The sequence below is a fragment of the Rhinoderma darwinii genome, chromosome 12 (assembly GCF_050947455.1).
Source record: "Rhinoderma darwinii isolate aRhiDar2 chromosome 12, aRhiDar2.hap1, whole genome shotgun sequence".
Lineage (NCBI taxonomy): Eukaryota > Metazoa > Chordata > Amphibia > Anura > Rhinodermatidae > Rhinoderma > Rhinoderma darwinii.
The window spans coordinates 70,809,816-70,837,765 of record NC_134698.1 but is presented as its reverse complement, the minus strand read 5'-3'; the positions used below and the strand labels follow the sequence as shown (position 1 = coordinate 70,837,765).

The window sequence follows — 27,950 nt, the reverse complement described above, 5'->3', positions numbered from 1 at the left end:
TTTTGCAGCAGATCGGCGCTGCAATGTAGATTACAGTAACGTTTTTATTTTTAAAAAACGAGCATTTTTGGCCAAGTTATGACCATTTTTATATTTATGTAAATGAGGCTTGCAAAAGTACAACTGGGCGTGTTGAAAAGTAAAAGTCCAAGTGGGCGTGTATTATGTGCGTACATCGGGGCGTTTTTAATACTTTTACTAGCTGGGCGCTCTGATGAGAAGTATCATCCACTTCTCTTCAGAACGCCCAGCTTCTGGCAGTGCAGACACAGCGTGTTCTCGAGAGATCACGCTGTGTCGTCACTCACAGGTCCTGCATCGTGTCGGCCACATTGGCACCAGAGGCTACAGTTGATTCTGCAGCAGCATCAGCGTTTGCAGGTAAGTAGCTACACCGACTTACCTGCAAACGCTGATGCTGCTGCAGAATCAACTGTAGCCTCTGGTGCCGATGTGTCCTCGCTCGCCCGACACGATGCAGGACCTGTGAGTGACGACACAGCGTGATCTCTCGAGAACACGCTGTGTCTGCACTGCCAGAAGCTGGGCGTTCTGAAGAGAAGTGGATGATACTTCTCATCAGAGCGCCCAGCTAGTAAAAGTATTAAAAACGCCCCGATGTACGCACATAATACACGCCCAGTTGGACTTTTACTTTAAACACGCCTACTTGGACTTTTGCAAGCCTCATTTGCATAAATACAAAAATGGTCATAACTTGGCCAAAAACGCTCGTTTTTTTAAAATAAAAATGTTACTGTAATCTACATTGCAGTGCCTTTCTGCTGCAATAGCAGATAGGGGTTGCAAAATCTGGTGACAGAGCCCCTTTAACCGCCATAATCTCTATTACAGAGCTGCAATATAACATAGTTAAGGCACTGTATCAACTCTACATTGAGTACTTGGACAACACAGAAAAGAATATTCTTGGAAAAGCTGTTTGGGTGAGACAACCGGGAAGACAACTGGGAAAAACAGAAACACAAAAACCTGTATTCATATTGGAAAAACAACATTCCCTGGGGCCAGGGACAGTTCCAGCAGGATCCCATCAACCTTGGCGATCCCGTAAAGGTTTCGGGGGTGAAAGTTCGACCAGATGAGACTCGACCTCATATGTAGCCAAGAAAAGCCAGTCCCTCAGCGAGCTTCAGCATTCCTCGACCATTCTGGGGAGATCCTCGCCGGTCCCCTAGGAGAAGATTTCCGTTGTGGGTCAGAGAGCGGGAAACCCCAGTCCGACATCAATTTATCCCCGTCAGCAGGCTTGATCAGGACATGGGTACGATCATCTTTCCGTATCAACAGCTTAGGGAAGCCCCATTTATAGGGTATCTTGTGATTACGTAGCATCATGGTTACCGGAGAGAAGGCACTCCTTGCTTGTAACGTAGCCTGCAAGAGATCCGCATAGAGATGGACGCTGCCATATGGATCTGGCAGCAAACATCAGGGCCTCTTTCACATGGAAAAAATGAATGCGGGAAATCACGTCACGTGGGATGTAAGCCGGTAGAGCCTTGGGTTTAGGCAGACGATGGGCTCGATCAATAATCCAATCCGGAGGGTGGGATTCAGGCAAGAGTGTTTTAATCAGCTTCTGGAGATAACCCTGAAGATCCGCTTGTGCCACCGATTCAGGAATGCCCCGAAACTTAACATTGTTCCGATCCTCCATATCCGCCATTTTGCTTTTCATAGCCTCCATCTCCTCCTCTAACACATAATGCGCGTCAACCAGATCATTATGGGCCTGTGTGAAATCTCCCATCTTGTTCACATGATCCACTCTAGCACCCAGATCTTCTATGGAAGTATTAAGTTTGGCAGTAATTTTGGCCATATCCTGTTGCAAAGATCCTCTGAGCGCCATTACAATGCCTTTAATAAACGTTTCTGACGCCACCTGGTCTGTGGTGGGTAGATTAGATATTGGGTCTCCTCCCTGTGCAGCATCTTCTTCTGAGAACCGTGAGCTCTGTCTATCAGGGTTATCTATAATCCCGTCTTCCCCCCTCTCTAACCTCTGTTCCTCTGCACTGTCAGCTTGGAGTGTTTGCAAGAGGCTAGGCGCGGATAGCGTGTCTCCCTCACTCTCCTTAGATCTATGTCTGGGGCACACCGGAGTGCGTGAAGACTCACCCAGAGAGGCCGCAGGGGAAGCTGGTCCAGAGTCCCTGCCACAAGCGCTGGAATCTCCTGGGGAGTTGGAGCCGGCGCCATCTTGGATGCCATCCCGCCTCATGCTGCGGGTAGAGAAGAAGTCCATCAGGCGCTTCGGGCCGGATTTGTTGCCCCTCTTCCTGGTCATCATCTCGCCTGCAATCAGGGGAACCGGGAAATGACAGGTAAGTCGGCTTTCGGTCGTTTAATCACCGTCGCTTCGAGGTCTGAGGACGGAGCTCCGAGCTAAGTGTCCGCCAGTCAGCATCCAGGCCACGCCCCCTAGATCCTCCATTTTCAACGCGGTAAAGATTATACTATGGCCTATGTGTAATACTGTCTGTTGAGCCCTGTAGCTAAGCCTACGATGTGCTAGGCTTAGATACAGGGCCCATCTGACCATATCAGACTTAAGACCTGTATCTAAGCCTGCCATGTGTCATACTGTCCACTTGGCCCTGTATCTAAGCCTACCTTGTGTGATACTGTCCGCTGAGCCCTGTATCTAAACATGTTGTGTGATACCGTCTGCTGGGCCCTGTATCTAATTAGATAATGTGTAATACTGTCCGCTGGGCCCTGTAGCTAAGCCCATCATGTGTGATACAGTCTTCTAAGACGCTGTGTTTACTCTTTTCCAGCTATAGGGTTCGTAGTGCTATAGATATGCGGCCTCTTCGGCGTTGGGGAGCCCATAAGGAACTTTTGCACTGGGCCCCATGCGCCTTTAGCTACGCCCCTGACTCCTGATCAGATCTTAGACCGATTGAAAATGTCAATTGTCCTGTTCACACCTGCGTAGAAGGTTTTTTCACAGATTCCATCATTTTTGCTGGATATAATAGCGCAACACACAGCGCTACTTTATCCAGCAAAATTACGGAAACTATTAGTCAATAGGTTTCTTTTGGCACCATTGGTTTGCATCATGTGATGGATTCGGCTCTTCCAATGTTTTCATTGCTCTGCTCCTATGATGGAGCAGAATAACAGAACCAGAAAGGCAAGTGTGAACACCGCCTGAACCCCTTATACATATAGGCCCTCTTCACATGATTGACACCTGTTTTTTCCTGGGTATTGGAAGCGCAGACAATGAATATAGACCATTTCCATAACCTAATGTGACATCCGGTCTGCCCAGTATTGGCTGGTGTGTTCTATACACATCTTACAACCAGATCAGTATTTAATCCCATATGAAACATTTATTCCTACCTCAATGAGCGATATTAACCGGTTTCCTTTATTCTGCAGGTCGGTAAGATTCCGGCAATACCACATATGTAGAGGTTTTTTATAGTTTATTACCACAAATGTAGTGTTTGTTTGTTTTTAAAAAATTTTACTTACCTCATATGTAGAGTTTATGTTTTATTACTTACCGCATATTTATTTTTTCATGTTTTATTACCACATAGTTTTTTTTATACTTTACAGCTTTTGCACAATAAAAATATTTTTAAACAAAAAAAAAATTAGTTTTTTCCTCCCTGCTTTCCAAGAGCCATAACTTTTGTATTTTTCAGTTGTCGCTGTATGTGGGCTTGTTTTTTTTTGGACGAGTTATGTTTTTTAATGGCAACATTTTTGGGTAAATTTAATATATTGATTAACGTTTTATATATTTTTTTCTGTGTGGGTGGAAAAAAAACCTTTTGCTATGTTCCTTTTTATTTGTGTTAACTTTATTGCTTAGGTCATCCATATATATATGTGTGGTTTTTTTCCGCCACGGTTTTGTTTAATTTTCACTGAACTTTTTTTATTTTTTTTAATAAACTTTAACTGTTTAATATATATATATATATATATATATATATATTTATTTTTTTTAGTCCCACTAGGGGTCTTGACAGTGAGATCTTCTGATCACTGATATAATTCTTTGTTGCAGTCTGTATAGTGTAAAACAGTCAGGCAATATATTAGGCCTAATAGGCAAATAGTAATGGTAGGCCTGTGTTAGACCTCTGGCTGCCATGACCGCCCACTGATGGCCAGCGATCACATTCGTGGGCTGCCAATGAGTGAAAAACATTGAGTCCATGAGCACTTATGTAACTGCCCGTGTTGTATGTTTTTATATGTGGGATTCTACATTTTAGAAAGCCAGTGGAATTGAACACATTGATTTGGGAATTCTTTGAGGTGATAGAAACTTCCCCAGAGGGTGTAGTGTGACCCTACTGTCAGTATTCTTGTACTATATTACGTTTTATATGGCCGCCCTGTTGGTAACGGTTCACTGAGATACGCTTTGTGTGATGTCATCTAGAATGTGGGCAGATTCTATTTCTCTACACTTTTTAATCTGGATGTGTTAACATCTTATGACATCATCAAGTCTATAAATTGGGGTCAAACATTGACCGCGGTGTGAGTTTCTCTTGCTGGCTCTCATCGTGGAGGTGTCTCGGAAGATGGAGGAGGATGGTAAAGACATTTCCCAAGATGAGGATTGTAGTGAAGATGAAGGTTGGCGGACGCCAGTTTCCTGATGAGGTAGAGATGGAGGACATAGAGGAGGAGGCCGAGAAAATGGAAGTTGGCGGACGGCACTTTCCAGACTATGTGGAGATTGAGAACCTTTCAGGGGTTACCGTTACCACCAGGTCCTCAAACCCCTAGAAGAGAAAGTGGCCATTTTAGTACCATCTGCTGCTCGGGGCCAATTTACCATCAGGGCCCTGAACCCCTGGGAGAGAAAGCGGCCATCTTATTTCCATCTGCTGCTTGGGGCCCGTTCACATCTTCAGATGAGGTAAGTGCCGTCCACTGATGATCTTTTTACCTCACAACTCTTCTACAGCCGCCTGGACACTGGATTTCTGATTTATATTTTTTTTGCAGTTGTCCCCCCAACATTGTGGTCTTTACCATCCAAACCAACTGAAATTCCCCTGAAGACTCCTCTAGTGCTGAGAACCAGTGACGAGCAGAACAGAAGTGAGATCCGGTAAGCCTGACGTCTTCATCTTATCCTTGTGGTGAAGGTTTTGTGACTTTTTTGGGCTAATTCATATTTTCTTCTTTTCAAGGATACGACTGAAAAATGTGAAAAACATGAAAAATGTTCCGGTCTCTTCTGATCCGGGACGGAGCTGTGTAAGGGTGGACTGGTGGTCATATCCACGTGTGAAGAAGGACCCTCCCCCTCTTAATGTCACAGATCATCCATCGAATGTTAAAGAGGCTGTCACCAGTGTATAACCGCCCTATCTTCTACCTAATCTAATAGACGCTTTCATGTAGATAAGTAATGTGGTGTTTTTTTTAAAAAAAAAACAAAAAAAAAACCACAATTTTTGACTAAGTTAAGAGCATTTTAAGTGTTATGCAAATTTGTTCTTAATGACTAAGTGGGCGTTTTTTTACTTTTTACCAAGTGGGTGTAGTAAAAAGTGTATGACGCTGACCAATCAGCATCATGCACTTCGTTTCATTCATGTTCAGCTGTACTCACAGCGCAGGGTGATCTCGCGAGATCGCGCTGTGCTGTCATTCCTACAGTAACTTTACCGGAGTGTCGGGAGAATGAAAAGACATCGCTCTGCAGATCTCTAGAGGTCAGTGGTGTAATAATCTGCAGAATATATTACTATTGCCAGGAGAATCTGCGGACGCTGCAGGGTAAATGTAGAATTACATGCTGGCCATTCAAACTAATAGCCGTCCATGTAACGTAAGGACTTGCCGCGTCTACTAGAGCAAGAGCCCCCCTTTTCTGCATTAAGGGGGCATATGGAGAATACTTGTCCTGATGTGATCTCCACTTATGTTACCGGTTTTTGATAATTGTTCCAAATATGTATGTAAAATAAAGAATGACGCAACATTGCAAATAGTCTTGACTTTAATAAAATCTACCACGTGGTCGGGCCAGGACTGCACGTAGAGAATATCATGCGTGTGCAGTGCTGCGCTCTCCAATGCATGCTATATACTAGCCACCATTGTAGAAAGTTGGGGGAGGGTATTAGAGAAATGCAGTTCTGTGTTGGAATTTTTGCAATCACGAAATTACAGCTGCCGGACATTGCATGTTTACATGTGTTGTCATCCTGCGATCCCATAGAGTAATATTGCTTGTGCTATAGAGCCTCCACAGTAGGTTAGCAAGTGGTAGTGAGAGACGGGAGTATGTCTGCAATATTAGACTACTCTGTTTTTATTCTATATAGATGCAATAAAAAAAAAAAAAGTATAGGTGGACATATCCGCTAAGGCTCTGTTCACACTTCAATAATCGGTGCCCTGCAACATTACCTACTTTCCAATCATACCTGGTCTGGTGCCCTGCAGTACTGCCTACTTATCCAGATATAACTAAACTGGTGCCCAGCAGCATTACTTATCCCCAATCATACCTAGATTGGTGCCAAGCAGTACTACCCACACTCCAGCCATACCTAGACCGGTACCCAGCAGTACTACCCACCCTCTAGCCATACCTAGACCCGTACCCAGCAGTACTACCTACCCTCCAGCAGTACTACCCACCTCCAGCCATACCTAGACCGGTACCCAGCAGTACTACCCACCCTCCAGCCATACCTAGACGGGTACCCAGCAGTACTATCCACCTCCAGCCATACCTAGACCGGTACCCAGCAGTACTACCCACCCTCCAGCCATACCTAGACCAGTACCCAGCAGTACTACCCACCCTCCAGCCATACCTAGACCGGTACCCAGCAGTACTATCCACCTCCAGCCATACCTAGACCGGTACCCAGCAGTACTACCCACCCTCCAGCCATACCTAGACCGGTACCCAGCGGTACTACCCACCCTCCGGCCATGCCTAGACCGGTACCCAGCAGTACTACCCACCCTCTGGCTAGACCGGTACCCAGCAGTACTGCCCACCCTCCAGCCATACCTAGACCGGTACCCAGCAGTACTACCCACCCTCCAGCCATACCTAGACCGGTACCCAGCAGTACTACCCACCCTCCAGCCATACCTAGACCGACCCAGCAGTACTACCCACCCTCCGGCCATACCTAGACCGGTACCCAGCAGTACTACCCACCCTCCGGCCATACCTAGACCGGTACCCAGCAGTACTACCCACCCTCCGGCCATACCTAGACCGGTACCCAGCAGTACTACCCACCCTCCGGCCATACCTAGACCGGTACCCAGCAGTACTGCCCACCCTCCGGCCATACCTAGACCGGTACCCAGCAGTACTGCCCACCCTCCGGCCATACCTAGACCGGTACCCAGCAGTACTGCCCACCCTCCGGCCATACCTAGACCGGTACCCAGCAGTACTGCCCACCCTCCGGCCATACCTAGACCGGTACCCAGCAGTACTACCCACCCTCCGGCCATACCTAGACCGGTACCCAGCAGTACTGCCCACCCTCCGGCCATGCCTAGACCGGTACCCAGCAGTACTGCCCACCCTCCGGCCATACCTAGACCGGTACCCAGCAGTACTGCCCACCCTCCAGCCATACCTAGACCGATACCCAGCAGTACTGCCCACCCTCCAGCCATACCTAGACCGGTACCCAGCAGTACTGCCCACCCTCCAGCCATACCTAGACCGGTACCCAGCAGTACTGCCCACCCTCCAGCCATACCTAGACCGGTACCCAGCAGTACTACCCACCCTTCGGCCATACCTAGACCGGTACCCAGCAGTACTACCCACCCTCCGGCCATACCTAGACCGGTACCCAGCAGTACTACCCACCCTCCGGCCATACCTAGACCGGTACCCAGCAGTACTACCCACCCTCCGGCCATACCTAGACCGGTACCCAGCAGTACTGCCCACCCTCCGGCCATACCTAGACCGGTACCCAGCAGTACTGCCCACCCTCCGGCCATACCTAGACCGGTACCCAGCAGTACTGCCCACCCTCCGGCCATACCTAGACCGGTACCCAGCAGTACTACCCACCCTCCGGCCATACCTAGACCGGTACCCAGCAGTACTACCCACCCTCCGGCCATACCTAGACCGGTACCCAGCAGTACTGCCCACCCTCCGGCCATACCTAGACCGGTACCCAGCAGTACTGCCCACCCTCCGGCCATACCTAGACCGGTACCCAGCAGTACTGCCCACCCTCCAGCCATACCTAGACCGGTACCCAGCAGTACTGCCCACCCTCCAGCCATACCTAGACCGGTACCCAGCAGTACTGCCCACCCTCCAGCCATACCTAGACCGGTACCCAGCAGTACTACCCACCCTTCAGCCATACCTAGACCGGTACCCAGCAGTATTCTCACCAGTCCCAGCTTTGGTCATCAGTGACTCCTGTACTTATCAGCGCGACCTCTCCTATCAGCACTTTACATCTTCTCCCACAACACAAGATAAGCAGCCGGCGCCCTCCCCTCCTCCTCGGGTTTGTCAGTGGCTCCTGGTCTGGGCCGTGTCTTGTTGTGGGGGGAGGGTGTACACGTGGGGGGAGTGTCGCCTCCTCCTCTGTAGCGGCAGCAGCATGGCGGAGGAGAACAGAGCTGGCATCACCCCCCGCAGCAGCAGCTCGGTGTCGCTGCTCTCTAAGGCCCTGTCACACACCCACCTGGATCTGCTGGAGCAAGAAGCGATGGTGCCATCACCCATACTGCCCCTGGTGCTGCCCCCGCGACTACCCGGTCTACCGAGCGCCCGCAAGAGAAAGCTGTCCAAGAGCATGAGCCTATCCGGGTCTCAGGAGAGTCTGAGCGGCATAGTCAGCGAGGCCAGGGTGCTGGTGGTGAACACCGGGGGCACCATAGGCATGATGTACCAGAATGAAGGTAACCGGGCATTATATGTAGGGGGAGGGGAGAATGTTGGACACCAACCTGTGGCTCTCCAGCTGATATGGAACTACAACTACCTATATGCACGGCTGCTGTGCAACTTATGCTGAGAGATAGTCTTAGATTAGCAGTGCATGATGGGAGTTGTAGTTTTGTATTATGTATGTCTTGTAGTGGTGTCTCCAGGTAATGAGCCTCTCGGGAATTATTGTCCTTGTGACTATAATACTTGGCAGGTAATGTGGCCATGTTGTCTCCTCTGGACTTGTGAATGGATCATTTAACTAGTTCCGTGCCAGTATGGAAGCCAGGATGTATCGTGCATATCCTCGCCAGTTTGCCATTAAAATGTATTACGAAGTTGGGTGCAAGACGCTGTGGTGGCCATATGGACCCGCTGTCCTAGGAATTAAAGGGTATAATTGGGAAACCGTTTATCATGAAGAAGACATACACATTATATTTCCTGCGTTCTTACGTTTGCTGTCGTGCTTTGCATTGCGCCACACGTATCTTTCTTGTACTAACGATCGTGAAGGCTACGTTGTAGGTTTGACCGCTGACTGAGAAAATGACGGTGAATATTAAGGGTGCGCTCATGCGTATTTACATTGTATTTCCGCAGCGTAAAAATGTGTTGCGGAAAACTACAATGTAAACCTATGGGAAAAATGTTCTGTCACTCAGACAGATTTCTCTAGTTCTTGTGTTGCGGAATGTTTTTCCCATAGGTGCTCATTGTAAAGTTGTGTATTGTACCCGTTGCGTGTTTGCATTATATTTCCACAGCTGTGGGACTACAATGCACATGCGCCACGTGTGAGCCTACCCGTTGGGTCTGTTTATAGATACGCCTTGGGAAGCTCCATTAGCAATTCTGTCGGATATCACAGTGAGAATTGCGCTGCATGTATAAGTTAATAGGGCCCATCATGCGCCGTCACACGAGAGATCTGGCAACGCATCGTGTGTCGTACAATGCATAGGGAATTTCTACCGGTCAGAACCAATAGTTTTTTAGTATAATAGACCTTCTGATTATCGTTAAGTCGGAACATTGTTTGGATAGTCCGCAATAATCGTTACGTCGGTGGCCGGCTTTATATTTACTGATCGTGGCTCGGTTGATCTCAATGGGATTTTCCTGATGGCGACGTCTAACCTCTGCACAGGAGTGTGGCCTGCTGTGTACAAAAAAAAATAAAAAAATTAGGGGTTCCGTTATTATTTTCAGTTCTCTCCCCTATCATCCATTATGCTGCTTTTTATTTCAATCTGTTCACATTAGCACCAAACTTCCATTTTTAACGGAGTCTAGATTGTATAGTGAGGAGTCCTCATATACTTTTTGTTTTTTATTACTCACCAAGATATTTTCATTGACTTGGAAGATTCTTATTTACGTCTAAAAGGGCTGAAATCCTATAAAGACCCTATAATAGTCACAGCTGAAAGTCCACTATAAGGCCGGGTTCACACGTAGCGTAAATACTGAGGATTTTCCGCAACGGATGTCATTGCGGAAAATCTGCAGTATAATACAGTAGCGGCAAAGTGGGTGAGGTTTGACGAAAAAACATTCATAAATTGACCTGTGGGTGTTTTCTTTTAAATTTATTTTTAATGATCCGCGGCATGTTGATGTATGCTGCGGAATCGCTTCTTTTCTGTTGCAGGTTTTCTCCATTGAATTCAATGGGGAGGTAAAAATCGCAACAAATAGCAGAGGTTGCGATTTTTGCGGTGAAAAATCAGCAATTCTGCTGCAAAGAACTCGTCATACCCAGAACTCCCTGCGTCTAGCCCCAGCCTCTAGGGGGTGACATTTCTTCCCATGTGACTGGTGCAGCATCATCCCAGGAGGCCGGACTGCACGACCACATCGCCTTGACTATGGCCTGGATAAGTATGACTTTTTTTTTTTTTTTTGCGCAGTTCTGCCCGAAAACTGCAAAAAATGTTTAGAAACGGTATCCATTGGGGCAAGACCCCTTTTTTTTTTCTGCAGGCAAATAAAAACAGTCTGGAAAAAAAAATGCTTCAACTATTGAAATCAATGGAGGGCATTTTTTGGCGCTGATTACAACGCAGTTTCCATGACAAAACCTGTGCAAAAAAAAACCACTCTCTGATCTGGGGTTTAGGAATGCTGTAAATCTGGGCTGTATCCGGTCAACGCAATCTTCTGTGGGCATTCGATACAGATTCATTTCTCCTAAACTGATGTACACAGAGGATTACCTAGACGGGATAGAATTGTATCTACCTCTCAGCTGTGAGATTCAGGTCTGTGTAGTGATTTTCACCCTCTAGAGGTAAATAAGAAAGGTACATACCATTCACTGATGGCAAGCAGAGATCCTAAAAATGGGGAGGTGTTGAAACACAAAATTACACCGTTGCTAAGCTTTTCAAACCAGTCATTGTGGTCCCCTGTATGCAGAATTGGGGGTTTAAGAAAAATATTCACAACCTCCAACCCCCGCACAGCTCTTCTGGATGGACGCAGACATGTTGTGGATTTAACCTCTTCTACATTGAAACGGGTGAAATCCGCAGCGAACAGCCGGAACAGAATGAGCATATGCTGCACACTTGAAAATCCGCAGCATGCTCTGGTTCCGTCTGTAAAATGTTCTGCAGCATGTGGATGAGATTTGTTCAGATCTCATTCACATGGTTAGTACTGTAATCTGCTGCAGATTTTCCATGCTCAAATCTGCCCAGAAAATCTGCAGGGGCTGCAGTGAAGCAGGGTGACGGTTGTAGCGACATCCATCGCCATGATTTAAAGTGGTCATACACATTATATCCATTTCGTCCCAATCTCCGCGGGACCAGCCGGCTATCTAATGTGTATGGCGGCATCCCAACTCTCCCCCCTCAGTTTGTTTGCAAGGAGATAAGCTTCTGCCAATGGAGTCTGGCAGCGGCTTTACACCTGATTCCTATTAAAACACATTCACGTTCCGGTGATCCATGCGGATGGGGGTCAGGAGGAATAGATATCAGCTGAATGGTCGTTCGTCCTTCTGACATCTATATGAAATGTATGGCCAGCTTAAAGAGGCTCTGTCACCAGATTTTGCAACCCCTATCTGCTATTGCAGCAGATCGGCGCTGCAATGTAGATTACAGTAACGTTTTTATTTTTTTAAAACGAGCATTTTTGGCCAAGTTATGACCATTTTCGTATTTATGCAAATGAAGCTTGCAAAAGTACAACTGGGCGTGTTTAAAGTAAAAGTACAACTGGGCGTGTATTATGTGCGTACATCGGGGCGTGTTTACTACTTTTACTAGCTGGGCGTTGTGTATAGAAGTGTCATCCACTTCTCTTCACAACGCCCAGCTTCTGGCAGTGCAGATCTGTGACGTCACTCACAGGTCCTGCATCGTGTCGGCACCAGAGGCTACACTTGATTCTGCAGCAGCATCAGCATTTGCAGGTAAGTAGCTACATCGACTTACCTGCAAACGCTGATGCTGCTGCAGAATCATCTGTAGCCTCTGGTGCCGACACGATGCAGGACCTGTGAGTGACGTCACAGTGCTGCACTGCCAGAAGCTGGGCGTTGTGAAGAGAAATGGATGACACTTCTATACACAACGCCCAGCTAGTAAAAGTAGTAAACACGCCCCGATGTACGCACATTATACACGCCCAGTTGTACTTTTACTTTTCAACACGCCCAGTTGTACTTTTGCAAGCCTCATTTGCATAAATACGAAAATGGTCATAACTTGGCCAAAAATGCTCGTTTTTTAAAAATAAAAACGTTACTGTAATCTACATTGCAGCGCCGATCTGCTGCAATAGCAGATAGGGGTTGCACAATCTGGTGACAGAGCCTCTTTAAGGCTTGTCGTACGCACCTATATTACTCTGGGGGCATGCAGACAGTCCGTGAGTTTTGCTCAGCGTGAGTCCGCTGAAAAAAAACCTCACGACATGTCCTATCTTTGTGCGCTGTTCGCGCATCACGCACCCATTGAAGTCAATGGGTGCGTGAAAACCATGCATGCCGCACGGAAGCACTTCCGTGTGAACTGCGTGGTTCGCGCAACAGCTGTCAAACTCTGAATGTAAACAGAAAAGCACCACGTGCTTTTCTGTTGACAAACATCCAAACGGAGTGTCATTATGATGGCGGCTGCGCGAAAATCACGCAGCCGCGCATCATACAGGGCTGACACACGGAGCTGGTAAGTGCCTTTTGCGCACGCAAAACGCCGCGTTTTTTTGCGTGTGCAAAACGCACACGCTCGTGTAAATGAGGCCTAACTCTGGGATAGCGAGGGCAGCTAACAGCTGCTAGTGCGATCCTAGGGAGGGATATCGGGGCTGAATATATCTAGTGGAATACAGTGCCCCCATAACAGAGGCATTCAATGACAGATTATCTGTTCTTTATGAATGAGTAGATAGTACAGGAGCGCTCTTGTCCTGGGGAAGGCAGCGGAACTCCATGGTTTAGAAGAACTTCCAGTTAGTGATCTAATGTAACTGGGAGCAGGTGGTTAAAAGTCAGGGGATAATGAGAAATCATACCCCATATATTAATCATAACGGTTTACCGAAACTGCTGGGGGTCATCGCCGAGAGGTGCCCGAAATACCCTTGTTCTTAAATATCTCCAGGAACATATACGTCTACCTGAATACAATAATACACTGCTGGCCTCGATCCGCTAATCTATAGATATTGGGCATGGACACGGAGACCCCTGTGTTCAGTCTGAGATAGTCCCGGGTAACGTTATGTATACAGGAATCACAGCCAAACTGTTAATAAGTAAAAACTGTTATTGTAGAAGTGCCGGGCTCGCCACGATTTTATCAATTCAGTGATAAGATTTTGCACAATATTTATATACGGTAGTTCTTGTATGACGACATGTTGGCGCCTGATGATGTTTTTTTTGGCAGCATCATTTTGAGTGGATGGATTTATAGAAGTTTCTGTCCAAAATACAGACATATTAGACTTGTTGATTTAATGTCTTTTGAAAAAAAAAAAAAAGATTAATATGGAAAAATCTTGGTGTGAATGCTTGCTGCTTGTCACTTTGAGCTGAAGACCTGATTAATGGGAGACCGTTGGTTGCTAGGGATGCTCTGCCTGACAACACCATATAAAAGACACTAGTTGTTAGGAATGGTATCCATAGCAACCAGACTGTCTCAAACGACTTGGGCCCCCTGCACATGACTGTTCCTGTAATGACGGTGAGTGATTTACAGGCACGGCCGGTCGCGGACAGCCCCCTGCATTTGCTGGCCGTGCTCCCATATAAAGTATGGGAGCACAGTCCGTAAAAAGCATATAAAAAAAAAAGGACATGTCCTATCTTTTTCGGAGCCTTTCTACGGCACGGACATCTTTCTGTAAATATATGATAAGGTGTCCGTCGGCCATAGAAATTAACGAGTCCATAATTACGGACGATATCTAGGGTCGTGTGCATGGAGCCTAATAGTAAAGCTGGATTAGTACATTGTGTCAGTCCTTTCCCCATTCTGCATTATTAATCAGATTTTTCTAAATACACTTTGGTGAACTACTACTTTAAAGGTTACACGTTCAAGTGTTTGGCTAAAGGTGGAGAGGCCCGCTCCTGTATTCAACACACTATAAAAGACTTTCTATAATGTCCATATGTCCTATAGGGGACTGGGACTGATTATAATCTCTGTGGTCTACGTTGGCGCTAGCACTTTTGCCATACAGAAGTCTTGGAAAGCTGGCTAAAAACCTTTTCTTGAACGTCAGTGGTAGCCATCGTGACCTAACTTTCACCTCCGCTTTGCTGAAGATCGATATAACTAAGCGCCCCTTTATGTGGGCCAATTATCGGGCAAACGAGCGTTTACAGAACCGTTGTTCCCGATCATTGCCTTATGTACACAGGGTAACTATCAGCAGATGAATGAGCAAATACTTGTTCATCAGCGGATTTGTATAGTTTTAAATGGTAAAAATATCGTTGCCGGCAGCGCATCTCTGTGTAAACAGGGAGCCGCGCTGCCAACATGATAGAAATGTATGGGGACGAGCGATCAGCGTTACGAGCGCTCGTCTCCATACATATCTCCTTGTGAAAGGAACAAACTAGCGCCGATCGGCGCTCGTTTACGTGGCCGTGTAATATCACCTTAAGGGTCCTCTTACATGGGCCGTATAAACGTGTGCCGATCAATGAGACAGCTTGCTGATCGGCACTTGTGTGCTTTCAATACGATCGCTCGTCCCTGTACATTTCCACCATATCGGCAGTACGTGTGTAAACGGGGATGTCCTGCCGACAACCATAATATTTTGTGCTGCGTAAACGATACAATCAGCCGATGATCGAGCGTTTGCTTGTTCATCGGCTGATCGTCGCCCGGATTACAGATGGCAACGATCGCGAGCAATCATATAAACGCTCGTTTGCCTGATGATTGGCCTGTGTAAAAGCTGAATTATTAACCGCTTGAATGAAGACAAAGATTCAAGGGCTTCTCTTTTACTAGCGGTCTGTCCTCTGCCGCCTTCATTCACATTGCATGCTATTAGGTTTATGACTGGATTACACTGTGGAGTGTTTACATGACGGGTGGTGAAGGTTATTTGTGAGTGCGCGCGGTCACAGTACAACGTAACTGTATACATTCCTGCTGTAATCAAGTATTAAGTAACACCGCCCGGCCGTAACGCAAAAGCAATGTAGTGTGGCAAGAAAAAGCGACAACGAGGAATGTAGAGAATAGATGACCCCCTGAGATCAATAATAATCCCCCTGTACAAGGTGGTTCATAGCAAAAGTCTCCACTGACTGTGGAGTTGATTGCAGTTTTATTGTTCGCTGTTATCAGCCATTTCAGGCTTGGGAGTGGTTGACGGTAATATTTATTGGGAACGTCACTGATCCATCATTCAGAAAAGTCGCGGCTCCCATGATCACTAATGTATTTTGCCGATCTCCAAGACTGAGCACCTTGACTAATGTTGCATATCCGTGTATACACGGTAACTCCCGATCTCATGGAGGGATACAGAAAATACATTTTCTGCAGATTACCATACGGCAACACACGGAGGCAGGATGGGCTCCGGGCACACGACTCTGCTGTGTATATTGGGCCTTAGATTTCTTTTAATGAGCCTAAAGTCCTCCTTTTTATCTCCAATTGCTTAGCAGTTTAATTCAATGTATTGTTCTCTGTTACCAGCCATTTGGGAGAGGCTTTACTGTCATGCTGTTTTTTTCAGTGATGTTACAGAAAGGAAGTGCAGAAAAATCTCTGACCCCACAATCACGAATTTCTCTCATGTCTTCAGTTCTGTAATACATACGTGTGTGGGAATGTTAGCTTTAGCAACGTTTTCGTCACCATTGATGTCAATGGGGATGTAAACGGAAGCTTAGGTGTCCCGTTTGCCTTTCCGTTGAGGGATTAACCCGACGGAGTCCTCCAACGGAACCCCGTGACTTTGGTGTGAACAGGCCCTTACCTAAAATTTCATTAACGTTGTACTAAAGGTTTAGTGGCGCTTTAAGAGTTAATTCATAGTCCTAGCTGTATGCGGTGACCATGGGGCAGACCTGATGCAATGTGGCTGCAAGATTTATCAATGGGACTTATGACTTATTTCCCTGAATAAGTAGACTGGGAGGCATCATACATTACAGCAGTGAGGGAAATATGCTAGGAATGAAATTAACCCTTTTGAGACCACTTACTTTTCTCAATTATTCTCCAGATTGTAATTTACTGTATTTTGTATAATTTTGTATTTTTTTTTGATCTTTAATGGTCATTATAAGCGTGATTTATTCTATAGGTCTAGAGTTGCAGCGCCATTGTGTCATGCCTGTTATGCCGCGCCTTGGCTCTATGATGACATTGCATCCCATCATTTAGCTCATGTTCTGGTGTAGTCCGGTCTTAAATGGGTTGTCCACTTTTTGATAATAGGGTCCTCCGGCATTAAGCTGATAACAAGAAGTCCTGCTTCTGGGACCCCCAGCGATCAGCTGTAATCTGCGGGAACCCTTCAGCAAGTGTTCAATTTTCCTGCAGTGCCACCTTTAAGTATTGCACGCTTTCCACTGAAATCGGTGGACTGTCCATGTCATGCGCTGGGGACTTTGAATAGTTTTTTTTTTTTGTTTTCTTGATAAAGGTCTACCTACTTACTAAATTCAGTCCATTGTAGTTGTTGAATGGTTTTGTCTTTTTTTGCGGCAGCTGCTTATTTACAATCTGTAAGGGTATATTGCATTTTATGTAGTTGTCTATAACCTATTAATGTTTGGTTAATTGGTAGCATTTTTTCAGTTCTATCCATGTAAAAAAATGTATTATTAAATATTGCAGTTCACGCATTGGCCAATAGATGTCATCAGGCTACATCCAGACTCTTATAACATCTCACTTTACAGCATACAGTGAAGCTGAATGTTACCACTAAATTTAGTCAAATAAGCCACCGATTACTAGTGCTAATTACAGTTTTATTGTACTGCCTGAGCCATGATAAGCAGCTTTCACACTGCACGTAGGTAGTAGACTGTAGATAGCTGATACGCAGCAGAATGATGGGGCATGGTGATCTAAGGAGGGCTGCCCACCTCCAGCCCCACACTGCGTTGACTCTGCTATAGAGCATACCATTAGGGTGGGTGTTGTAATTCTACAACATGTACAGTAATGTTATTAAATTATTGATTTCAATGGTGACTGATCCGGTGCCCATGGTTTCCGTTCAACTACACTATTGCTTCTGGCAAAACGACGGACACCGGAAACCACGGACACCGGATCAGTCACCATTGAAATCAACGGTGACAGAAACCTCTGGTTTCCGTCTGTCTGTTCAGGGTCCCGTTCTGATGGAAACCTCAGACGGAACGTCAGAATGGGACCCCAACGCAGATGTGAACGAAGCCTTAGTAAACCCCAGTCCTCACTCCTGGTCCTTGTCGCCATTCATTCAAGTAGATGCGCTGTGCGGCGCGTCTGCTGGTTAATAAAGCTCTTTTTTCCTCTTCCGCTATGGGGGAAGGGCCTGTAACAATTTCATGATTCTGGGCATATCCACAATCGTGCCAACTTGAAATGGCGAATTAATCAAATTAATTTGATTCATCGCCCAGCCCTACAATGAATGAATGTAATAGTAATACTTGGCTTGTTCAAATGTTGACGTCTGTTTTCCTTTTGTATTTCTGTCCCCTTTAGTTCTGGCTCCTCAGGCAAATGCATTTGCTAAGGCACTAAAAAAGCTCCCTATCGTACACGATGAGCAGTACGCCCAGCAAACCAAGCTCTACGACTTCCATGATTTTCCTGAAAACACCTTGGTTCTCCCGTAAGTATTGATGTGTTTTAGTAGAAAAAGCCAAAAACTCCGCTCTCACTAACACTCCCCACAAATCGCATCCATATCACTATCCTTGATGCAATGGCCTGATCTACATTTTATATCCTAATGAATTTTACACGATGAATGTAAATATAATTTCTATTTAAATTAAAAAGCGTTCTCCCACAATCACATGCACTGCAACACTCAATAGTTAGGATAGACTAATCTGGTATACGAATATAATGCCAGATTTACAGTAAAAACTGACACCTGCATGTAAATGGAGGAGTTTAACATTCATTACCACTGCATTTAGATAGGTCATTCTTTTGACAGCTAGATGGTGACTTTGGGCACTTTTGTAACCACAGCTATTGGTCTTTGTCGGACAGAATCTTTTAGGCTCTGTTCACGTTGCATTAAGGGTATGTTCACACGGCCAAATTTCAGACGTATACGAGGCGTATTATGCCTCGTTTTACGTCTGAAAATAGGGCTACAATACGTCGGCAAACATCTGCCCATTCATTTGAATGGGTTTGCAGACGTACTGTGCAGACGACCTGTTATTTACGAGTCGTCGTTTGACAGCTGTCAAACGACGATGCGTAAAAATACAGCCTCGTCAAAAGAAGTGCAGGACACTTATATACATTATATGCGGGACACTTATATACATTATATGCAGGACACTTATATACATTATATGCGGGACACTTATATACATTATATGCAGGACACTTATATACATTATATGCGGGACACTTATATACATTATATGCAGGACACTTATATACATTATATGCAGGACACTTATATACATTATATGCTGGACACTTATATACATTATATGCGGGACACTTATATACATTATATGCAGGACACTTATATACATTATATGCAGGACACTTATATACATTATATGCAGGACACTTATATACATTATATGCGGGACACTTATATACATTATATGCGGGACACTTATATACATTATGTGCGGGACACTTCTTTGGACGTTTTTGGAGCTGTTTTCTCATAGACTCCAATGAAAACAGCTCCAAAAACGGACGTAAAAAACGCCGCGAAAAATGCGAGTTGGTAAAAAAAACGTCTGAAAAGCAGGGTCTGTTTTCCCTTGAAAACAGCTATGGATTTTCAGACGTTTTTGTTGACTACGTGTGAACATACCCTAAAGGTTTGACATATACTTCTGGAATGAGGCTTGACGTGTGCCTCCGATGTGTGCCACTGTGTAGTATACATGTGGTATACTCCTGCACAGCTGAAAAAAGGTATAGCGTTGTATACCAGGTCAGGGGGAATGTCAAATGGCATCTGTCGGGCCGATATGGGTCCATGTGACATACTTCGCATATACTCTGGGAGCATTAGTGCCTGTACTGCAGTGTCAACAGACCCTAAGGGCGGGTTCACACATAGCGGAATTTCACTTAAATTCCGCTGCGGACACTCCGCAGCGTTAATCCGCAGCGGAGCCGTTTCTCCATTGACTTTCACTTTAATTTAGCAGTGTTCGTTTACACGATGCGTACAATTCCGCTGCGGAGCATAGGCTGCGGAGCGGAATTTGGTGTCCGCAGCATGCTCTGTCTGTTGCGGAGCAGTGGCGGACTGGTTGCGGACTCATGGCGGAATTTCTCCATTGACTTCAATGGAGAGTCAAAATTCCGCAATGAAGTCCGCAGATCTTATGTGTGCTGCGGAGCGTATTGTTTTTACTACCATGACATTTCTTCATTCTGGCTGGACCTATGTATTTCTAGGTCTACAGCCAGACTGAGGAAGTCAATGGGGCTCCCGTAATGACGGGAGCGTTGCTAGGAGACGTCTGTAAATAGTCACTGTCCAGGGTGCTGAAAGAGTTACGCGATCAGCAGTAACTGTTTCTGCACCCGGGACAGTGACTACCGATCTCAATATACATGTATCTGTAAAAAAAAATATAAGTTCATACTTACCGAGAACTCCCTGCGTCTGTCTCCAGTCCAGCCTCCCAGGATGACGTTTCAGTGTAAGTGACGGCTGCAGCCAATCACAGGCCAAGCACAGGCTGCAGCGGTCACATGGACTGGAGCGTCATCCAGGGAGGTCGGGCCGGATGCCGAAAGAGGGACGCGTCACCAAGACAACGGGCGGTAAGTATGAAATTCTTTGACTTTCACTAGGGAAAGTGCTGTCCCTTCTCTCTATCCTGCACTGAATAGGGAGAAGAGAAGCACTTTTCCTGCAGTCCGCAGCGGCCAGTCCGCATCAATTTTCTGCACATTTTGTGCAGATCCGCTGCAGAATCTGCAACGCAGATTCTGTGCGGCATTGATGCGGACAGTTGCGGAGGAATTCCGCCATGTGTGGTCATGCCCTAAACGGTATAGCAGGGGTCAGCAACCTTCAGCACTCCAACAGTTGTGAAAATACAATTCCCAGCATTCCCTGACCGCTTTTGACTAGAACATTAAAGCATGTGCCTGCTAGGGCATGCTGGGAGTTATAGTTTCACAACAGCTGGAGTCACAAAGGTTGCCGACCCCTGCCCAAGGTAACTAACAAATGGTGGAATGGAACAATAATATAGTAAGGGGCAACTCAGGGACCCGGTTATTTTATTGTTTTAGTGGGAAATAATTTTTACGTTTTGGAAATATGCTATTAAAATATAATAAATAAAATGTACATTTAGATGCAGGAACTAAGTAAATGTATTTCATACCAACGCTAATTTTGTCTTCACACAATCAATAAGATAGTGTGTGTGTGTATATATATATATAGATGTGTGTGTGTATATATATATATATATAGATGTGTGTGTGTGTGTGTATGTGTGTGTGTGTGTGTGTATATGTATAGATTGTGTGTGTGTGTGTGTGTGTGTATATATATATATAGATGTGTGTGTGTGTGTGTGTATATATATAGATGTGTGTGTGTGTGTGTGTATATGTATAGATTGTGTGTGTGTGTGTGTGTGTGTATATATAGATGTGTGTGTGTGTGTGTATATGTATAGATTGTGTGTATATGTATAGAGATATATATGTATATATATATATATATATATATGTGTGTGTATGTGTATATAGAATTTATGAGGGAAGCGGCTCGGGCTGCTCCGACTTTAGGGGCTTGTTAATTAACCCTTTCATTACCAAGAGTCATTGATGCCCCTGTGTCCAGGTCAAATTTTCCATTTCTGATATGCACTTCTTTAAACGATAATAACTTTGCAACCGCTTTTGAATATCCTATTTTTACTTTCGTTTTTTTTACAAGACTTATGAGGCTTTAATTTTCTAGATTAGTTTAATTAATTCCATGTTTTAAATTTTTATTATGAGCAGAGAAATCACTAAAAATGTGAAGAAAAGAAAACACTTGGATTTTTTTTTATATATTTATGCAATTTATATGTGTGTGTATATAATATAATGTATACATACATTGTTGCAGCTCTTTAACAGTTTTAGCCAATCTTCACTCTTCAGGAGAGAGAAGAAGAATAAAGAGTTAAAACAAAACTTTTAGTAGCTTATTTGCACAGATAATGAGCACAGGAGGGGGAGGTGCGGAGACACACAGGGGGAGAGAGAAAAGTGCTGACTGCTTCATTGTGAGCAGCCGCTGCACTTGTAATGTTAGGGTATGTGCACACGACCTCTTTTCAGACGTAATGGAGGTGTTTTACGCCTCGAATTACGCCTGAAAAAACGCCTCTAATACGCCTACAAACATCTGCCCATTACTTTCAATGGGAATGATGATGTTCTGTTCCCACGAGCCTTTATTTTACGCTTCGCTGTCAAAAAACGGAGCATAAAAAGACGCTCCGTAAAAAGTAGCAGCATGTCACTTCTTGAGGCGTTTTTTTGAGCTGATTTTCCATTGAACACTATGAAAAACGCCTCAAAAAACGTCTGAAAAGAAGCCTCAAAAGAAGCTCCAAATTTCATACTCCTGAAAATCCGAGGCTCTTTTCTCTGAAATCCGCTCCGTATTTTTCAGACGTTTTTTTGTTAAGCGTGTGAACATACTCTTAGTTTCATAAAACAAAGTCCAAGAGGTGTCGGCACCCTGACGCACGCTGCAAACGTCTCTATACGTGCTAACCGCACGGCGCATCGGCAGTTAGAACGTATATAGCCGTATGGCAGTCGTGAAGGGGTTAATAAAGCAGCTGCGCCAGACGTTGCTGACCTCTGAGGGTTACACCGGGCCTCTCAACCTTGACATTCAGGGAATGTATTCCGATGTGGAGCTCCATAAATTACCAGCACATCTTGCGGGATGAACGTGCGAGGTTCAGTCCGTTACCAATTGATGTTCCTCATTCTGCGGCGGTAATGATTTTTCTTGGAGGGGTAGGTCATTATCATATGCCAGTTAGTGGGGTCTTCTTACGTATTCTGTTGTGTTGGGGTAAGAAGGGAATAGCCTGGTTGGATGCACTTCTTATCCCATAGTGAAGATTTTGTTACTTTTTGCTCCATCTGTTACATTAAAGAATCCTTGACGTTTATGACCGTTCCATTTGCTCTCCATTAAAACACAAGTGTATTGTACTCTGTTATCAGCCATTTTAGGCGGAGATGCTGCTGGCTGCAGCGTCTTTACATGTGATAACGGACAAGTATTCCAGAAAAACTGATCACCACCTTGTCTCGCATGTCCAATAAAAACCGCTGTTGGTGGGTCTGCTCCGGTACCCCCCAAACAGTTTACACACTCGATAAATCCACGAAAAATTGGCTTATTGCTTAGCGCTTATTGAGTAACTGCCATCTGAGCTACCACAATGCACTGCCCCCTGGTGACCGGAAAACGCACAAAATTGAGTTCAGCTTCAGGCATGAATGGAGAAGAGAATTTCATTCTACTCGGGATCAGTACAAGAGAAGTAAAACACAGTATTTATAAACTTACTCGACCATTTATGTGGAGTTAATTTTTTTGCAATGTTGTAAATTGATGTTCAAACGTGATGTTCCCCTTTAAGCCGTTCCCTGTGTGACGGAGTCTTGGTGATTTTTCTTTTCTTTCCTTCTTTTGATAGCGTTTCCAAGCAGAATAAACGGATTGTGTACACTATACTGGAGTATTCCCCTCTCCTCGACTCCTGCAATATGACCACGGACGACTGGGCCAAGATTGCCACGGACATCAAGGTATAAAGCGTGGACATTTTCTGCTGGATATTCCTACATCTAGTTATCTTCTGTTGTACACGAACCTGTGATTATATGGAAGAACCTCTAAGCATGTAGTTTAACCTTCCAAATCGGTCTATGGACACTGCAGTGTAACAGGAGCCCCATCAGTCCGTCCGTCCATCACAGTTGCTGGTAGTGTTGGTCTTTATTTAATTGACCCTTAAGAATTGGCACTACCTGGTATACCGTGCCCAGATAACTATGTAAAACTGACCCTTCTATTTATCCTTTTTCCTCTAAGTGTCTTGTTGCTTCAGTGTTTAAACACCAGAGGGAGCTGTGGTATCACAACAATTGTGTATGTCCCATTATTAGTAGTATAGCCTAATTACACAACTATACAGCAGCAGCTCAATGGTTAGTTGTAAATCCTGATACTCGTGTTGTCTTGTGTATAAAAGGTGATCCAACAGACTGTTCCTTACCCATTTTTTTTTTAACCCCTTCACGCACCAGGACACATCAGTACGTCCTGGTGCATACGCTGCGGGTGTCGGCTGTGTTTTACAGCTGACACCCGGGACTAATGGCCAGGAACAGTGATCGCGCTGTTCCTTGCCGTTTAACTTCTCAAATACTGCGGTCAACTGCGACCGACGCATCTGAGGCGTTAGAAAGAGGGTAGTACCCCCCCCCCCCCAACAGCTCATCACCCCCCTTCACCGCAACGAAATGGGGGGGGGTGACTATGGTTGTCATGGCAGCCCAGGGGCCTAATGAAGGCCCCCCCAGGACTGCCTTCACTCTGCATCTGTTAAGCCCTAACTATCGCTGGTTCAAGTGCCCTAGGGGACTAAAAAAATGTGTTTTCCCTCTAAAGTAATGTAAAAAATAAAAAAAGTAAACAAAATCGGTATTACTGCGTCCGTCAAAGTCTGAACTATTACAATATAGCGTTATTTAACGTGCATGGTGAATGCCGTAACAAAAAATCTTAACCGCCAAAATCACTTTTTTTTTTTTTTTGGTCAACTTAGCTTCCAAAAAATGTAATAAAAAGTGATCAAAAAGTTCTACACACCAAAAAATGGTACCAATAAAATGTACAGCTGGTCCCTCAAAAAATAAGCCCTCACACCGCTCCATGCACGGAAAAATAAAAAAGTTATGGATCTCAGAATGTGGTGAAACAAAACTATTTTTTTTAACAAGTGTTTTTTTTTAAGTAGTAAAATATATAAAAAAAACTATATAAATTTGATGTTACCGTAATCGTATTGATCCGCAGAATAAAGTTAAGTTGTCTTTATCGCACGGTGAAAGCCGCAAAAACGAAACTAAAAAAACCAATGGAGAAATCGCAGTTTTTCCCAATTTCAGACCTTAAATGCGATCAATAGAAACTACAACTCCTCCCGCAAAATATAAGCCCTCACACCGCTCTATTGACTGAAAAATCCAAACTTCATTGCTCTTCGAATGCGGAAAGTGAAAAACGAAAATGAAAAAATGGCCATGTCCTTAAGGGGTTAAAGTATTACCTCATTGGATATGCTATGATGAGTGCCCATGAGTATAGCCTTCTAACTTTTTTTTAAGCAGATATCAGATTAAAGGGCATATATTAAGTTTCATTAAAGTGTAACTAAACTTTTGACATGTCCTAGTGACGTGTCAGAAGTTTTGATCGGCGGTGATCCGATCGCTGAAACAAAGTGACAGAAGCGCTCGAGTGAATTCTGTGCTGCTTCGTTTCTGATCGGGTGTACGGGCTCAATAGAAAACCAATGGGTCTGCGCATCTCTGAGGAAAGCCGATCAGAAACGAAGCTGCACAGCATTCACTTGAGTGCCTCTGCCACTTCATTTTAGCGATCGGTGGGGGTCTCAGTGCTCGGACCCCCACCGATCAAAACTTCTGACATGTTACTATGACATGTCAAAAGTTTAAAAAACTTTAAGTTATGGAATGTCACTATAACTTCATTATCTGAGGAGGTCTGACCACTGGGACCCCCATTGATCTATAGAAACACTTTCTGTTCATTTTTCTACCCTTTACTTCTGTTCCTGATTTATTGTTCTCTTCTTTCTTTTGTGTCTGGAGGATCCTTAAGTCACTTTTTATGTCCGGAATGAATAAAGTAATCACCAGTTATCCAAGGCTGAAAGGCTGGGGATTCTGTATTGACTTTCATGTATTTTTATTATATTACAGTTTAGCCTTACAACAGGGTCTGGGGGATTGTGGTGGAGGTATTCGTTTGATAGTATTGTAGTAATGTAATCTTCTCTTCTTCCTTTGTTTGCTGTGACCGAATTGTGTTCCCTATAGAAAAACTACGAGCATTACGATGGCTTTGTCATTCTTCATGGGACAGACACGATGGCTTACACTGCGTCTGCTTTGTCCTTTATGTGTGAGAACTTGGGCAAAACCATCGTGCTGACCGGATCCCAGGTAAGACAATGTATTGGACATCGCATTTTTGTGTATTGATCCTGAAATTTCTATTAAAGGGGTTGTCCAGGCATGGAGTGGTTTTCCATACTGATGACCTATCTGCAGGATAGGTGATCAGTATATGATCGGTGGAGGTCCGGCACACAGACCCCGCATCGTTCAGCTGCCTCCGAGCAACGGATGTTATGCAGTGTTCAGTGCCGGAAGCAGATGGCTCCGTACACTGTATAGTGGCCGTACTGCAGCTCTGCTCCTGTAACTGCAGCATGACTGCTATACGGTGACTGGAGCCGTCTGCTTCCAACACCGGCCACTGTGTAACTTCTGGCAGCTGATCAGTGCAGGGTCTGGGTGTCGGACCCCCACCGATCATATACTTATGACCTCTCTTGTGGCTAGGAAAAAACACCCCGTGACTGGACAACCCCTTTTAAGCGTTCTGTATTTTATTTTTTATAAATATTTACAAGAAGAATATGATGTTTATGACTGAAGTTCTTGAAAGACAAATGTAATAAAATCCTGACTAAACAGAAAATTGTCTGAAGGGAAAAAATATGTACTCTGACTTTCTTGCAGGTTCCTATCTATGAGATGCGGAATGATGGACGTGATAACCTGCTGGGGGCGCTGATGATTGCTGGCCAGTTTGTCATTCCAGAGGTCAGGTTTTTGTTTTTTTCTCATCACCCTTTTGAAGCTTTACATTTCTTACCATGGCAGCCACAGATATTTCGTTTTAATAGCTTAGGTCTGGGAGAAATAATACTAAATATAGTTTATATTAATCTATCACCTGACCTGTACATATCAAGTAATAGTTATTCGGAAAACGGCTAGGATACTGTAAAGGTTTGTGGTAGATGGCTGCTTAAAGAGGCTCTGTCACCAGATTTTTACAACCCCTATCTGCTATTGCATGTGATCGGCGCTGCAATGTAGATTACAGTAACGTTTTTATTTTTTAAAAACGAGCATTTTTGGCCAAGTTATGACCATTTTTGTATTTATGCAAATGAGGCTTGCAAAAGTACAACTGGGCGTGTTGAAAAGTAAAAGTCCAACTGGGCGTGTATTATGTGTGTACATCGGGGCGTTTTTACTAGCTGGGCGTTAGGAATGGGAGTGTATGATGCTGTACGAATCGGCATCATCCACTTCTGTTCGTTAACGCCCAGCTTCTGGCAGTGCAGACACACAGCGTGTTCTCGAGAGATCACGCTGTGACGTCACTCACTTCCTGCCCCAGGTCCTGCATCGTGTCGGCCACATCGGCACCAGAGGCTACAGTTGATTCTGCAGCAGCATCGGCGTTTGCAGGTAAGTAGCTACATCGACTTACCTGCAAACGCCGATGCTGCTGCAGAATCAACTGTAGCCTCTGGTGCCGATGTGTCCTCGCTCGTCCGACACGATGCAGGACCTGTGAGTGACGTCACAGCGTGATCTCTCGAGAACACGCTGTGTGTCTGCACTGCCAGAAGCTGGGCGTTCTGAAGAGAAGTGGATGATACTTCTATACACAACGCCCAGCTAGTAAAAGTAGTAAAAACGCCCCGATGTAACACACATAATACACGCCCACTTGGACTTTTACTTTAAACACGCCCACTTGGACTTTTGCAAGCCTCATTTGCATAAATATAAAAATGGTCATAACTTGGCCAAAAATGCTCGTTTTTTTTAAAATAAAAACGTTACTCTTATCTACATTGCAGCGCCGATCTTCTGCAATACGAGATAGGAGTTGCAAAATCTGGTGACAGAGCCTCTTTAAGTCAAAAAAACTGCCACACCTGTCCACAGGTTGTGTGTGGTATTGCAGCTCAGGTCCATTCACTTAAATGGCGCTGAGCTGCAATACTAGGCCCAAACCATGGACAGGTAATGCGTCGTTTTTAGAAGAAAGCAGCCATGTTTTTCTAAACCCTGTCTACAGTGTTAGAGAGAAGTCACTCCCAATTGAAACCAATGTTAAGTATAAAAATAAAATCTAAATCAAGTTGCACTAATGTCACGTAGTA

The 27,950-nt window shown here is 44.8% G+C and overlaps 1 protein-coding gene and 2 long non-coding RNA genes across 4 annotated transcripts in view; 2 read left to right on the top strand and 1 right to left on the bottom strand.

Moving 5' to 3' along the window:
- The first annotated feature begins 4,568 nt into the window (after nt 1–4,568).
- Nucleotides 4,569–5,987, top strand: LOC142664640 (uncharacterized). The gene is made up of 3 exons (XR_012851349.1): nt 4,569–4,930; nt 5,020–5,125; nt 5,208–5,987. It is a non-coding gene; the product is annotated as an uncharacterized LOC142664640 (long non-coding RNA).
- Nucleotides 5,988–8,561: 2,574 nt separating this feature from the next.
- The window catches only part of ASPG (asparaginase), a 46,588-nt gene continuing 27,199 nt past the window's right edge, over nt 8,562–27,950 (top strand). The window contains exons 1-5 of one of the 2 annotated variants that reach the window (XM_075843864.1): nt 8,562–8,937; nt 18,172–18,301; nt 23,367–23,478; nt 25,798–25,923; nt 26,506–26,589. In XM_075843864.1, the coding sequence (XP_075699979.1) occupies nt 8,637–8,937; nt 18,172–18,301; nt 23,367–23,478; nt 25,798–25,923; nt 26,506–26,589 (753 nt within the window). In that variant the 5' untranslated portion in view covers nt 8,562–8,636. The remainder of the gene's footprint in view (nt 8,938–18,171; nt 18,302–23,366; nt 23,479–25,797; nt 25,924–26,505; nt 26,590–27,950) is intronic. The other variant, XM_075843865.1, reaches the window with a different exon arrangement.
- LOC142664658 (uncharacterized) overlaps nt 9,305–27,950 on the bottom strand; it is a 102,451-nt gene continuing 83,805 nt past the window's right edge. The window contains exon 3 of the long non-coding RNA XR_012851350.1: nt 9,305–10,127. This is a non-coding gene — a long non-coding RNA (uncharacterized LOC142664658). The remainder of the gene's footprint in view (nt 10,128–27,950) is intronic.